This window comes from Poecilia reticulata, linkage group LG3, assembly GCF_000633615.1.
Source record: "Poecilia reticulata strain Guanapo linkage group LG3, Guppy_female_1.0+MT, whole genome shotgun sequence".
In the NCBI taxonomy this organism is placed as follows: Eukaryota; Metazoa; Chordata; class Actinopteri; order Cyprinodontiformes; family Poeciliidae; genus Poecilia; species Poecilia reticulata.
Window position 1 is genome coordinate 14,219,728 of NC_024333.1, and position 12,150 is coordinate 14,231,877.

General features: G+C 39.4%; 2 protein-coding genes across 5 annotated transcripts in view; one reads left to right on the forward strand and one right to left on the reverse strand.

Annotated features, from left to right (window-relative positions):
• The first annotated feature begins 1,693 nt into the window (after positions 1-1,693).
• rwdd3 (RWD domain containing 3) lies at positions 1,694-6,015 on the forward strand. 3 transcript variants are annotated; one of them, XM_008405037.2, is made up of 5 exons: positions 1,694-2,001; positions 4,019-4,251; positions 4,323-4,547; positions 5,476-5,594; positions 5,699-6,015. In XM_008405037.2, exons 1-5 carry the CDS (start codon positions 1,917-1,919, stop codon positions 5,811-5,813), a joined length of 777 nt encoding a protein of 258 aa, XP_008403259.1. In that variant the 5' UTR covers positions 1,694-1,916; the 3' UTR covers positions 5,814-6,015. The 3 variants fall into 3 exon arrangements, with proteins under 3 accessions (XP_008403259.1, XP_008403260.1, XP_008403261.1); XM_008405038.2 differs by having other exon boundaries at positions 4,326-4,547; XM_008405039.2 differs by having other exon boundaries at positions 4,024-4,251.
• Positions 6,016-9,327: 3,312 nt separating this feature from the next.
• Positions 9,328-12,150, reverse strand: part of bnc1 (basonuclin zinc finger protein 1) — a 17,634-nt gene continuing 14,811 nt past the window's right edge. For both annotated transcript variants that reach the window (XM_008405035.2, XM_008405036.2), the window contains exon 5: positions 9,328-11,410. In XM_008405035.2, the coding sequence (XP_008403257.1) occupies positions 10,618-11,410 (793 nt within the window). In that variant the 3' untranslated portion in view covers positions 9,328-10,617. The remainder of the gene's footprint in view (positions 11,411-12,150) is intronic.

Consider the following 12,150-nt stretch of genomic DNA (forward strand, 5'->3'; position numbering starts at 1 on the left):
GGTTATATTAGCTGCTACGCTAACAATCAGCGGTTATATTAGCTGCTACGCTAACAATCAGTGGTTATTTCGGGCCAGTTTAGCTACATAGGAAATATTTTCCGATTGTTTAGAAGCAAATTTCTGGCTGCAAAGTCAAGTAATTCTGATCTGTCATCCTTACCTGGGGAAGGTAATCCTAATGAATCCAGTTTGTTTCGTAAAACGGTTGAAACACACATAGAAGATGGCGGACGCTGTTACGTAGGACTCAGCGCTCCATGAGGCGTCTACTATTCATGTCTATGATGATATACCCCATTAAGAATGACGTGGAAGCCCCTTTGTGGTGTCCAAACAGTTGCCTGCAGAATTTTATGTTTCCTGCACAAAATTGTCAGTAAATGCTACAAATTAGAAGGAGTTCGACAATGTTGGAAATGCGGAGATAGCAAAACTTCACAAACTATAAGACTGCTTCTGATATCTGCAAAGCATTTCCTGTTTATTCATTTCCGACGAACCGAATGCACTTAAAAACAGCTTTGAAAAGCTAAAATTGCTATTGTCAAACCATTTTCAAACATCTTTATTCGTTTTCTCTATTTTTCATTGTTTTATTAAACTTTCAAATTGCTACGTAAGTCAGGGACGTTTTGACTAGACAGAATACTAATTCAAGATATCAGTAATGCCATTCTGACTAGTCAGAATGTCAATTTAAGATATCTTAAATAGAAAAGCTGTGTAATTCACGATATCTCGAATTCATTTAGAGATACTGTATCTTAAAAAGGAATTTTGACTAGTCAAAATTACAATTCAAGATATCTTTAATTTAGTTTTGTCTAGTCAAAACTACATATCTCCATCCATCCATTTTCTTACACCCTTGTCCCCCAGTGGGGTCAGGAGGGTTGCTGGTGCCTATCTACAGCTAACGTTCCGGACGAGAGGCGGGATTCACCCTGGACAGGTCGCCAGTCTGTCGCAGGGCAACACAGAGACACACAACCATGCACACACACATTCACACCTAGGGGCAATTTGGAGAGACCAATTAACCTGACAGTCATGTTTTTGGACTGTGGGAGGAAACCGGAGTACCTGGAGAAAACCCACCATGCACAGGGAGAACATGCAAACTCCATGCTGAAAGACCGGGGTCAGGAATTGAACCCAGAACCTTCTTGCTGCAAGGCAACAGCTCTACCAACTGCACCACTGTGCAGCCTAACTACATATTTCCTATCTAAAAATACATTTAAGATACATTGAATTATGGAGTAATTAGAGATATCTTTAATTACAATTATGACTAGTCAAAACCAAAATCGAGATATCTTGAATTTACTTTACCTAGTCATAATTTAATTGTAGATATCTGAAATGTGTATTTCAGATAGTCAGTAATTCATTTTTGATATCTTGAATTGAAGTCTCAACTCAATGGTAAATCTGACGTCATTTCGACTAGTCAGAATGTAATTAGAGATATCTCAAATAGTTATTTTGCCAAGTCGAAATATAATTAGAGATATTTTAAATCACTAAAATCTCTAGTCACAAAACAATTTGAGAAATCTGGAATGCAAGGGCGGTAAAACCGAATTTATGTTAAAACGGCTTGCCATATTTTCTGTATTGTAACGTTTAGAGTAAGGCGTCACCGAGGACAGCTAATCGGGGTCCTTTGGTTCTGCAACGTCAGGAATAAGCACATAGACATCAATGAATAAGCACAACCAGCATCAACCACCAACGTTAAAGGAAGCTGGTTAGCAATAAACACTAAAACAACTCAATTCATAAAACCGGACAGTAATGAGAAGCGAACGTGAGCAAAAAAAAAAAAAAAATCACTAATCAATGTAGTGCTTTAAAATATGGGGTATTTATGAAGCTGCTGAGGGCGACAGAGCGAGTGAACGTTGATCATGTCGGACGCAGCTATTGAGGAAGTTTCAGTTTTATCGTCCATTTACTGCAGAGATGGAGAGTTTCAAATTGTTCAACAGTCTGGTACGTTGTTGGTTGTTCTTGCTCTGTCTGTATGGCAGGCTGTTTTAACATAAATTCGGTTTTGTCTGATTATCTCTAAGTACATTCCAGATATCTAAAGAGGTATTTTGACTACACAAAACTACATTTTGACTACCCGGAACAGGAATTTAAGATATCTGCATTAAAACTCCGAATTGCAAGAATAATAACTCAACATATCTGACGGGACACAACAATTTAAGACATCTCGAACGTAATTATGACTAGTTAAATATACAATTTTAGATATCTGAATTAAGAATTCTGTATAAACTTCTTTGTGCCGCCACTGAGCTGCCCAAACAGTTGCCTGCAGAATTTGATGTTTTCTGCGCAAAATTGCACAATGTAGAAAGGGCAATGTTGGAAATGAGGAGATGGAAAACTTCATGGACTTTAAGACTATTTTGGTTTAGCCAAGTAGGAGGGACGGCCTGCCATATATCCTATCTAAAAATACATTTAAGATATCTATATAGTGTAATTCAAGATATCTTTAATTAGAATTATGACTAGTCAAAACTACAATCGAGAGATCTTGTATTTACTTGGACTTTATGCACTATGTCATAATTTAATTGTAGATATCTGAAATGTATGTTTCAGATAATCAGCAATTCATTATATACCTTGAATTGAAGTCTCCATGCAACAATGGAAAATATGACGTCATTTCGACTAGTTAGAATGTAATTATTAGAGATATAGAAATATGTATTTTGTCTAGTTAGAGACAAATATAGTTGGAGATTTCTTAATTTAACTCTTGTCATAAACCAATTTCAGATATGTGAAACGTAAGGGTAAAACCGAAGTTATGTTAAAACGGCCTGCCATACTGTAGGCGGTTGCTTCGTTCGGGTTGACGTTGCTTCTGCAAACTCGGGTCTGCCTTTGACGTCACACATGAAAGGCAGAATCAGCACGAGCCACGAGTTGAAAGTGCTAATAACTTGAGAAGATTGCAGAAGTGGGAAAAATGTGGGTTGGCAAACGGCTATTTGCAAAAGAAGCTGACGATATAATTTTTAAATAATATTTGTTGAAATACAAGAAATGAAAGGGGCATACTTAGAAATATTTATTTTGAAACACTATGTGCCCTACTAACAGAAGTGTAAATAATAGTTAATTCCATGTTTATTACATTGATGTAGGAGTCACACCAGCGTCTACGACATCTGGTGTGGTAGATTAAATGGTAATGAAAAAAAGAGAAAAAAAAGATAGGTCGTATTTTTATCAAAAATGCTTTTTTTTTTTTTTTTTAATTCAAAGTAACTTGGGGGTGCTGTGGTGGCGCAGGGGCAACGCACGACCCACGTATTGAGGCCTCATTCCTTGTGGTGGTGGTCGCAGGTTTGATTCCCAGCCTGGTGACATTTGCTGCCTGTCTTCCCTCTTCTCTCATTCAGACTACTTTCAAATAAAGGCCATAGTGCCAACAAAACCTTAAAAAAAAAAAAAATCAAAGTAACTGAACAGTTTGGCGGTTGACAAAAAGCCAAACCGCCAACTTCCAGTTACCTCCTCTGGGTGACTTCTGCTCCAACATTATATTCTTTTAAAAATATAAAAATATCAACAAAAATTATATTCCATGATACCTTCCGTAACCTTAAAAATGATTTAAAGTTACGGAAGGTATCATGAAATATAATTTTTGTTATATGTGACTCAAAGATTGCATACTAATAGCATTTATTATAATCTAAAAGTATCTGCTGCTCCCGTTTGTCTACAATAATTGCAATAAATTGTTGCAAATAGCATTAATTTTTGAGCTGTTTTCAATTGTTCTTTTCATTTTCTCTCCACAGCCGTTATATTGAAAAGCAAAGCTGATGTTCTGTGTATTTTTTGTGTTGTATTTGTTGTTTCCTCTTTTACTCGGTTAAAAAGAGGTTTTTAATCTCAATGAGTTTTATTTCAGTAAAATAAAGGTTAAATAATAAAAAAAATAGAAAATAAATCTGACAGCCTTGTCTTTTTGTAGCACAGGATGGGCTGGTGGTCCAGCTCAACTGCACTGGTGGGAGAGGCGGGACGCTGAATGTGAGCGCAGTGTTCCATCTGCACCCCAGCTACCCTTCCTGTCCTCCTCATATTTCTATCTCCACCACCAGCCTGTCTAAGATTCAGTGTCACAACATCAGGCAGAAGCTGATGACTCGAGCTGCAGAACTTCCCCTAGAACCTATGCTGCTCCAGCTGGTGGAATACTTGCAGGTAAAGGCTCATGAAAATAAATAATATCTGAATGTTTTTAGCAATAGTGTCCAGATGTATTGTGGTCATAGCAGGAATGTGTGGAACAGACAGAGGACCAAACAGGAGAACAGGACGGGACAGGGAAAGACAACCAGCAGGAGTGGACAGCGGTTCTGCTGCTTGACCACATCAGATCTCGAAACCGATATATCAGACTCCTGGAGCGCTGGAGCCAGCAGCTGCAGCTCACCTGTAGACTTTTACTAGGACCCAATCCATTGATTATTCTGCTGGGGGAAAGACCCAACATCAAGGTACATGCGTTTTTTTCCTGAATCGACTTTAAATGTAGACTGACACCATGTCATATTATATTATTTATTCAACAAGTTAAAGATAAACTGGGGGAGAAAATGAAACTTATGCTTTGAATTTCTGAAGGAATTCTAGATCATTTGAGTAGCCACTTGGTGATATTCAACATTTTGAAGTGTGAGATCCTTTCTAAAACAGCCAAAGTGTTGAGACATTGCAGATCTGGAGCTGTGTGAGCAGTAAGGACAACTTACTGAATCTTAGACAGGCTGGTGGTGGAGATAGAAATATGAGGTGGACAGGAAGGGTAGCTGGGGTGCAGATGGAACACTGCGCTCACATTCAGCGTCCCGCCTCTCCCACCAGTGCAGTTGAGCTGGACCACCTTACTGCTCACACAGTAACAACTGTTTTCTAACAACTGTTGTTAGAATAGGTAGTAAACAATTTAGGGAAACCTGGGTGGAAAAAATCTAAACATAAACAAGTTATTAGCCAGGTACTGAGCTGAGTTAGCTGGTTAAATAATGTGGTTCATGTTGGTACAGTTGTGGGGGAAAAAACAACTATGGCTTCTTTAGAATAGCTGAGAGAAATAAAATTTGGGAGAAGTCCCAAAGAAATATTTGTAAAGTTTCATCTGAACAAAGAAAAGGTGCCTCAAACAATGTCCTTCAAAGAATAGAGACAAAAGTAGAGATGTCTATGACAGCACCGTGTTGAAGAAGATCATGTGACCCGTCAAGGAAGGCAGTGAAGTGCTGAACTACAGAATCTGAGAACTGGAAGTTTATAATATATTAAATGATCTTAAAAACTAATCTTCAGATGAGGCAGAAAAAAAAAAATTGTACTTGTCTGAAAGGTACATCTTTTCCCCAATATCCAATATCAATATCCAGTCTGACTGTAAAAACTTTTCTTCAGGAGTTTTGTCACCGTTTAAGGACTGTTAAGGTAGATGTGGACTCTTCAGGTAAGAAATGCAAAGAGAGGATGATGAAGGTTCTTGCAGAGACCCCATGTTCCTCCCTCTGTCAACACAGGTATGCATCATAAACCTGCAACAGAGAAATTGAGACATTTTGGGACTCGGTGTTGGATGTCTCAGTAGTATTTACACTTCTCTCATGGCCTTCCTTTCTCTCAGCCTCCAGGGATTTGTAGTAAAGGACTACAAGTCACTATCAGAGCTGACTGCTGTCTTTGAGGAGCTGAACCTGGCTGAGCTTTACCAACAGATGCTGCCTACATTAAGCGGCTAGGAGAAGAACTGTCATATCTGCTCCTTATGTCTGTTTATATTGGATTCGTAGACCTACATCTAATATTTGCTTTGTATTTGAGCTGTTTATTTTGTTTCAAGAAGTTTGTATTGCTTTAAACTTTTGTCCTGCTGATCTCTGTTACATTCAAAGACATTATCATTAAATGGGACTTAGAACATCCCTGCTCTTCAAACCTCTATCATTTTGAATGTGTCGTGTCTGATATTGTAGAAGTCAGAATTGCTGTTATTGAAATCTGAGTGTTATTGAAATGCCCAATAGATTTACCTTCACAAGTGGAGTTTTATATAATTATAAAAAAGTTAATTAGAAATACCTTTGAGCTCATTTCAAATGCAAAGGACATGAACAGAAAGGACTGGTCCTTGGTGGCTTACAAGTCTGGGTTTGGTGATTGCCAAGAGAATTGAACTTGTCTGACTGCATTGTGCCAAGTGTAAAGTTTAGTGGAGGGAGCATTATAGTGTGTGGTTGTTTTTCAGGAGCTTGGCTTGGTCCCTTAGTTCCAGTGAAAGGAACTCTGAATGCTTCAGCAAACCAAAACATTTTGGACAATTCCATGCTCCCAACTTTGTGGGAACAGTTTGGAGCTGGCCCCTTCCTCTTCCAACATGACTAAGCACCACAGCACAAAGCAAGGTCATGGATGGAGAGTCTGGTGTGAATGAACTTGACTGGCCTGCACAGAGTCCTGACCTCAACCCGATAGAGCACATTTGGGATGAATTACAGTGGAGACTAAGAGCCAGGCCTTCTCGCCAACATCAGTATGTGACCTCACAAATGTACTTCTGGAAGGTCAAAAATCCCCATAGACTCCTAAACCTTATTCACAACCTTCCCAGAAGAGTTGAAGCTGTTCTAGATGGAACGGGTGGACCAACGTCATATTGAACCATATGGATTAGAATGGGATGTCACTTAAACTCATGTGAGTCAAGTCATTTTATGTGTCTGGTGTTATTGCACTTTGTCAGCACTAGAGGGAGTAGTTATACTATTTGTCACTGTCTCCAGCTCCATCTAATCGTGGTTCAGTTGTACGAGGGAAACAGAAAACAGTTTTTGAACTGTTTCTCAAGGTGAATGCAGCTGTATCATCATGTACAGGATCAATTTTACCTTCACTTATATATACATATTATTTCAGCTGACTGGAGTTGAAGAGAAGTGAGTGGAAAACCGCAGAAGTGCAGCGGGGGAGCAGAAAAACTGCAAGAAAATAGACTAACTGGCCTCTAAGTGGATGCAGCAAAATATGCCAAAATAGCCCACATGTTTGCCACCATAAGTCCAACTGTGACATCTGAACTGCCTGGAGCTTGTCCCACTCAAGACTGGGGAGATAATGGTGTCCTTCTGGAGAAAACCCCAGAGGATAGTGAAGAATGGCCCTTTACCGTCCTCAAAATTACTGTGAGGATTCTGTACTAGTCCTTAGAACCTGCCACAGGAGCTGCTGCTCATCTTCTGCGCAGCCATCTTTCAGTCGGTCCGGTGTTTGTCCATCACTGTGTGGTTTGACTCATCCACAGAACAGGACAGGTCACCAGGGCTGAGCTTCCCTCCACCCAGGACTTGTTCAGGTCAAGGATCAGGAAATGTGCTGCTATTATCTTTGCAGACCCCACACATCCTGGACCCTATAGGACCTGCAGGCATGCAGACAGTATTAATAAGTTAATTCCTAGTTTAATCGGCCTGTGGATTTTGAAATTAATAACTGTACTACTGATCTTTTTCTTGGGACTGTGTGTCACTGTAAGAATAGAAATAAAAACTATTATGCTATTATAGGGAAAGACCTGTAAATAAAATGAACATTTCAAATATTTGAAAAACTAAGAGTTTTTATGGACAGAAAAGAATTAATGCATCCAACAAAATATTTTCATATTTCATCCTGTGCTTAGCAAGTTTATTTCTGCAATATACCTCTTTACTCACAGTTTCTACAAGTGAGTAAAGAGGTTCCTTTTAATCCAGATACAGCAGCTGAGAGGAGGAAGTGAGTGCTCCACCTTTAGAGATCATGTTGCTTCTCTGTTGAATAATGTCGCCTACATACTGCGAACCAGAGGGACTGAAATAATACCTGGTGCTGTCTCTGAGTGGTACTAGATTTCTGCCACTTGTCAGAACCGGGTTTTTTTTTGTTCTAAAGTGATAAAGAACAGCTTTGCAGTTATACTAATGTACAGTAAATGTGCTAGGTAGGTTGAATTGTTGTTATGCAAGGCTTTCAGCTCTCTGTAATGGTACAATACTCAGGAATGTTGTGTAACAGATTTGTTCCCCCCGCCTTTCAATGTGGACCCATAGATACTTTCACTGTCACTGGTCCATTTGCATCCATGCACTTTAACCTTCCCTTGCAGTATTGCAGTGATTAATTCACCTCTTCAGTAAAGAGAGGTAATGAGAGTTTTTGTCAATTTTTTTTCAGACTTTTTGATTATATTAAGCATGTCATTTTTCAGCAGTTCAAATTTGAAACTGGGAATTCTGTTTTAGCCTTTGCATGTTTTTGGCCTAATAAAAAGAATCCAACCCTTACCCAAATGATATTCTAGTTCTGGAACATAAAATAAACACCAAAGTCATGTTTTGTTGCTGCATAAGTTAGTTGAGTGTGAGCAATAAAATGACTTTTACCTCTGCCTTACCTGGGCTGCTGGTGAAGCTCAGAAGGTCAAACTGAACATCACAACCTCCTCTTGTTCCTGTCAGTCAGGAAATCTGTAAAAATGTCCTGACCTGCCCTGTTCCCTGGTTTATAATTTAATCTTCAATTATAGAAACAAAAAAATATATTTTTGATTTTTTCAAGGGTTAAAAAACATTCTATGAATAACAGTGAAAATTTCAAAGTGATGTTAAAAATAAAACCTATGGGGCCCTGAATGGTGTAACAGCAGGGCGGTGTCTGTTTATCCAGGATTTCAATCAATTGTAGTTTTTCCCTTTCTCTTTGCTTGTTTTCTAATTGCTGTCAATAATAGCCCCTAATGCCACAAATTATTATGTTTATCATTGTTATAATTTGTTGATTTCAAATCGACAGGAACATTTATTTGTTCACCAGCATTTTGTTAGTACAATATCTAGAAGCAGGACATGGACGTTGAAATGTTTCTTTTCACCTGAAGTACTATTGAAACTTTAGGGTCAAGTTTTCATGAAATAGCCAAATAAATGTGACTTGACTGCTGACTGGCTGTTGTTTGGTGTCCCAAGGCATCATTCTGCTGCTTTTCTAGTTTCTAGTTGTTTAACCAAATGATTAGTTGACCAAATGATTGTGGAAAAGTTTAACAGAAACAGAAGTGACTATTAATAAGCTCCCAAAGAGGAGCGCTTTTAATTTTGTCAAACAGTATGTTTTAAATGTGTGTGTTTGAGTGTTTGACGTGTGTGAATGCATACCTGTCAGCACATGGGTAGTGGTGTGTTTGATTTTAGGATCTTATGAATAAAAAAATAAAGTGAGTCCTCCAAACATATGGCTCTTTATTTAACTGCAAACAAATATTATGACAATAAATCAAAAGAAATATCTATTAACAATGAACAGTTTTTGCTCTCATTTTTTAAGCAAATCAATGCAAAGAAAAGAATAGTTTTTCAATCTAACCTGTTGAATTTCAATACAAAATACAAACATTTGTGATACAGAGTAAAACTGCTGAACTACCAGAACAACACACATTCTTGTTTTTTATTCAAAAAGGAACAGTCATGAAATGTTCCTATTTAATACAGTAAATGTTTGACTTCCTTGAGAGTTTACTCTATTCAGAGAATATACAGTTCAATAATAATTTTGTTCAACAGTTCTGTAATTTATAGTGTAAGTGGTCAGTAGTGACTGTTATTTATTATCAGTGTTTGACTCATTCACAGTACATGCTTCCAGGCTCCAGACCAGCGCCTGGCTGTGGGTTTTACACTCAGTCATCTTCCTCCGAAACACAAACACTATGAGAGCATCAGCTCTGCTAACAACCCCGAGATCACATTTCTTTACAAGCAAGCCACAGAAACTGAAAAGGTTTTTAAGTCTTCAGCAATTTTTCTAGATTTTGTTTTTTTCTCAATTTTATTGTTCCACAGTCACACCTTACTGCTGTTCATCATAAAGTAAATAAACTTTTGCATTTCCTCCGGCCCTTTGTGACCCTGCTGAGCCCCTTTAATACTGCGTATCCCTTAGAAAACAGAAACGGGATGTTGCACACATCTAAGAAGGGAAGAGAATCTTTGGTCAATATTATCAGCATAAAACAGAACTGGAAAGATCAATCAGAGAATAGTAAATATGGTCACACTCACAACACTAGAACTTTTAAATAATGGTGCTTACTGAAGTCATTTTCTGATCAATTTAGCACCATAAATAAATCCATAATATTCAGCTTCTTGATTCCACCATCACAGGGAGAACAAAAGGGAAAATGTTTCTGTGGTCTGAACTGGAACATCAGGGTTAAAGAAAACAGAACAAGATCAGTTCCACTTTACAACAGGACCACATACATTAATGTAGACGATTCTTTACACACTGATTGTACTTTAATGAGTAAACACTGACAGGAATGTCGTTTCATTTTACACAACACATGAATTTCTAACTGTATATTCTTTTTGCTTGATTTTTCCTTTTTTTCAAAACATACAGTATTTTGGTGGATTGTGTTCATATTTAAAAAGTGCTATTTAGTAAGTCTTCTCTCTGCCCCCCTCCCCCATCATGTGCTTGCTGCCATTTGAACCCAGATCTTTATTCGTGTTCGGCGGTGGCCCCTGAGGTAACACAAAGGTTCTTGTGCAGGTTTGGGTTCTGACTGTGTCTGTTTCTGCTCCGTACAGAGGAGAAGGACGTGTCGCATCCTGGGACCTTACACTTGTGAAGCAGTCGCAGATGGACTGTCTTGTAATGAGCGCGGAATGTTCCTTTATTGCTGTACACCTTTTGGCAGACATGGCATGTGATGGGAGACCCCCCCCCTTGATGTCTGTTTTGCCCACTCCTGTTACAGCCTGTGTTCCTGTGTCTCCCCGTCGCCCCCTCCTCACCCTCTGGCCTCCTCACACCCAGCCCATCACAGCTTTCATCGCTGTCCTCTATGGGGAGGACCCCCTCGTCCTCTTCTCCTGCCTCTTCATCGCTCTCAGCTTCATCTGAGTCCCAGGAAGACTGAGCGCTGCTGCCACAAAGTAGGACAGAGGTTGAGGTGCTTAGGTCAAGGATCGTCCCATTATTCCCATTTCCACCTCTGTCTTCTTCTCCTAATCCCTCCAACTCTTGTAGGGGGGATGTCTCAGCACTTCTAAGTGCAGCAGGTGCCTTGCTCATAGGAAACACCAGTCCCATGTGGTTGTGTCTTCGGAAGATGACTGAGGTGTGACTGGTTGAGTCTCGGTGCAGCCGGTCTTTGTCCTGCTGGTTTTGTCCAGGCTCCAGGCCTTCAGAGTCTCTGTCTCTGCAGTGTGATGGGGGGCAGGGGGAGGCGGCTGTGCTGGGGGAGTCTTTGGTCAGCAGCTTATGATGTAGGTTCAGATTCGCACTGTGTCTGTAGAAGAAGAAATAAACATCTTTATGGTGTTTCCGTATCAGCTGGAGAATATTTCCTTACTAAACCCTGTGCAGATGAAACAGAACTGTAGTTTACTTTAGTTTAGTTCTTTTTCCTGCCTATCTGCAGTGATGGGCGAGAGGCAGGATACACCCTGGACTTATCACATTTTATTGTTGTAGATTAATAACTGTTTCACATATTATATAAATATGACAGTTAAACTGACCACCAGATGAATAAAAACAATTCAATATATGTAATATCAATATGGCATAATGTTTTTCTTTTATTTGCACATCTGTAGTCATATTCAATATGCTAGAATATGTATTCTAATGGGTTCTGCACAATGGTGCAGTTGGTAGCACTGCTGTCTTGCAGGAAGGAGGTCCTGGGTTCAATTCCCAGCTTGGGGTCTTTATGGATGGAGTTTGCATGTTCTCATGTGTGGATTCTCTGAGTACTCCAGCTTCCTCCCACAGTCCAAAACATGGCTGTCATATTAACTGGTCTACCTAAATTCTCTTTAGACGTGTGTGTGCATGATTGTTTGTCCTGTCTGTCTCTGCGTCCCCCTGCAATGGACGGGTGACCTGTCCTTTGACCTCTGGAGATAGGCACCAGCTCCCCTTGCGACCCCACTGAGGATAATCATGTAAGAAAATGGATGGATGGATGGATGGATGGATGGATGGATGGATGGATGGATGGATGGATGGATGGATGGATGGATG

What these genes read in the sequence shown, in the direction of transcription:
- rwdd3 (XM_008405037.2), top strand. Translation starts at nt 1,917, where the DNA reads ATGTCGGACGCAGCTATTGAGGAAGTTTCAGTTTTATCGTCCATTTAC. An exon ending in TCAAATTGTTCAACAGTCTG is followed by an intron (nt 2,002 to 4,018) that starts GTACGTTGTTGG and finishes GTCTTTTTGTAG; the next exon opens with CACAGGATGGGCTGGTGGTC. An exon ending in TCCTCCCTCTGTCAACACAG is followed by an intron (nt 5,595 to 5,698) that starts GTATGCATCATA and finishes CCTTTCTCTCAG; the next exon opens with CCTCCAGGGATTTGTAGTAA.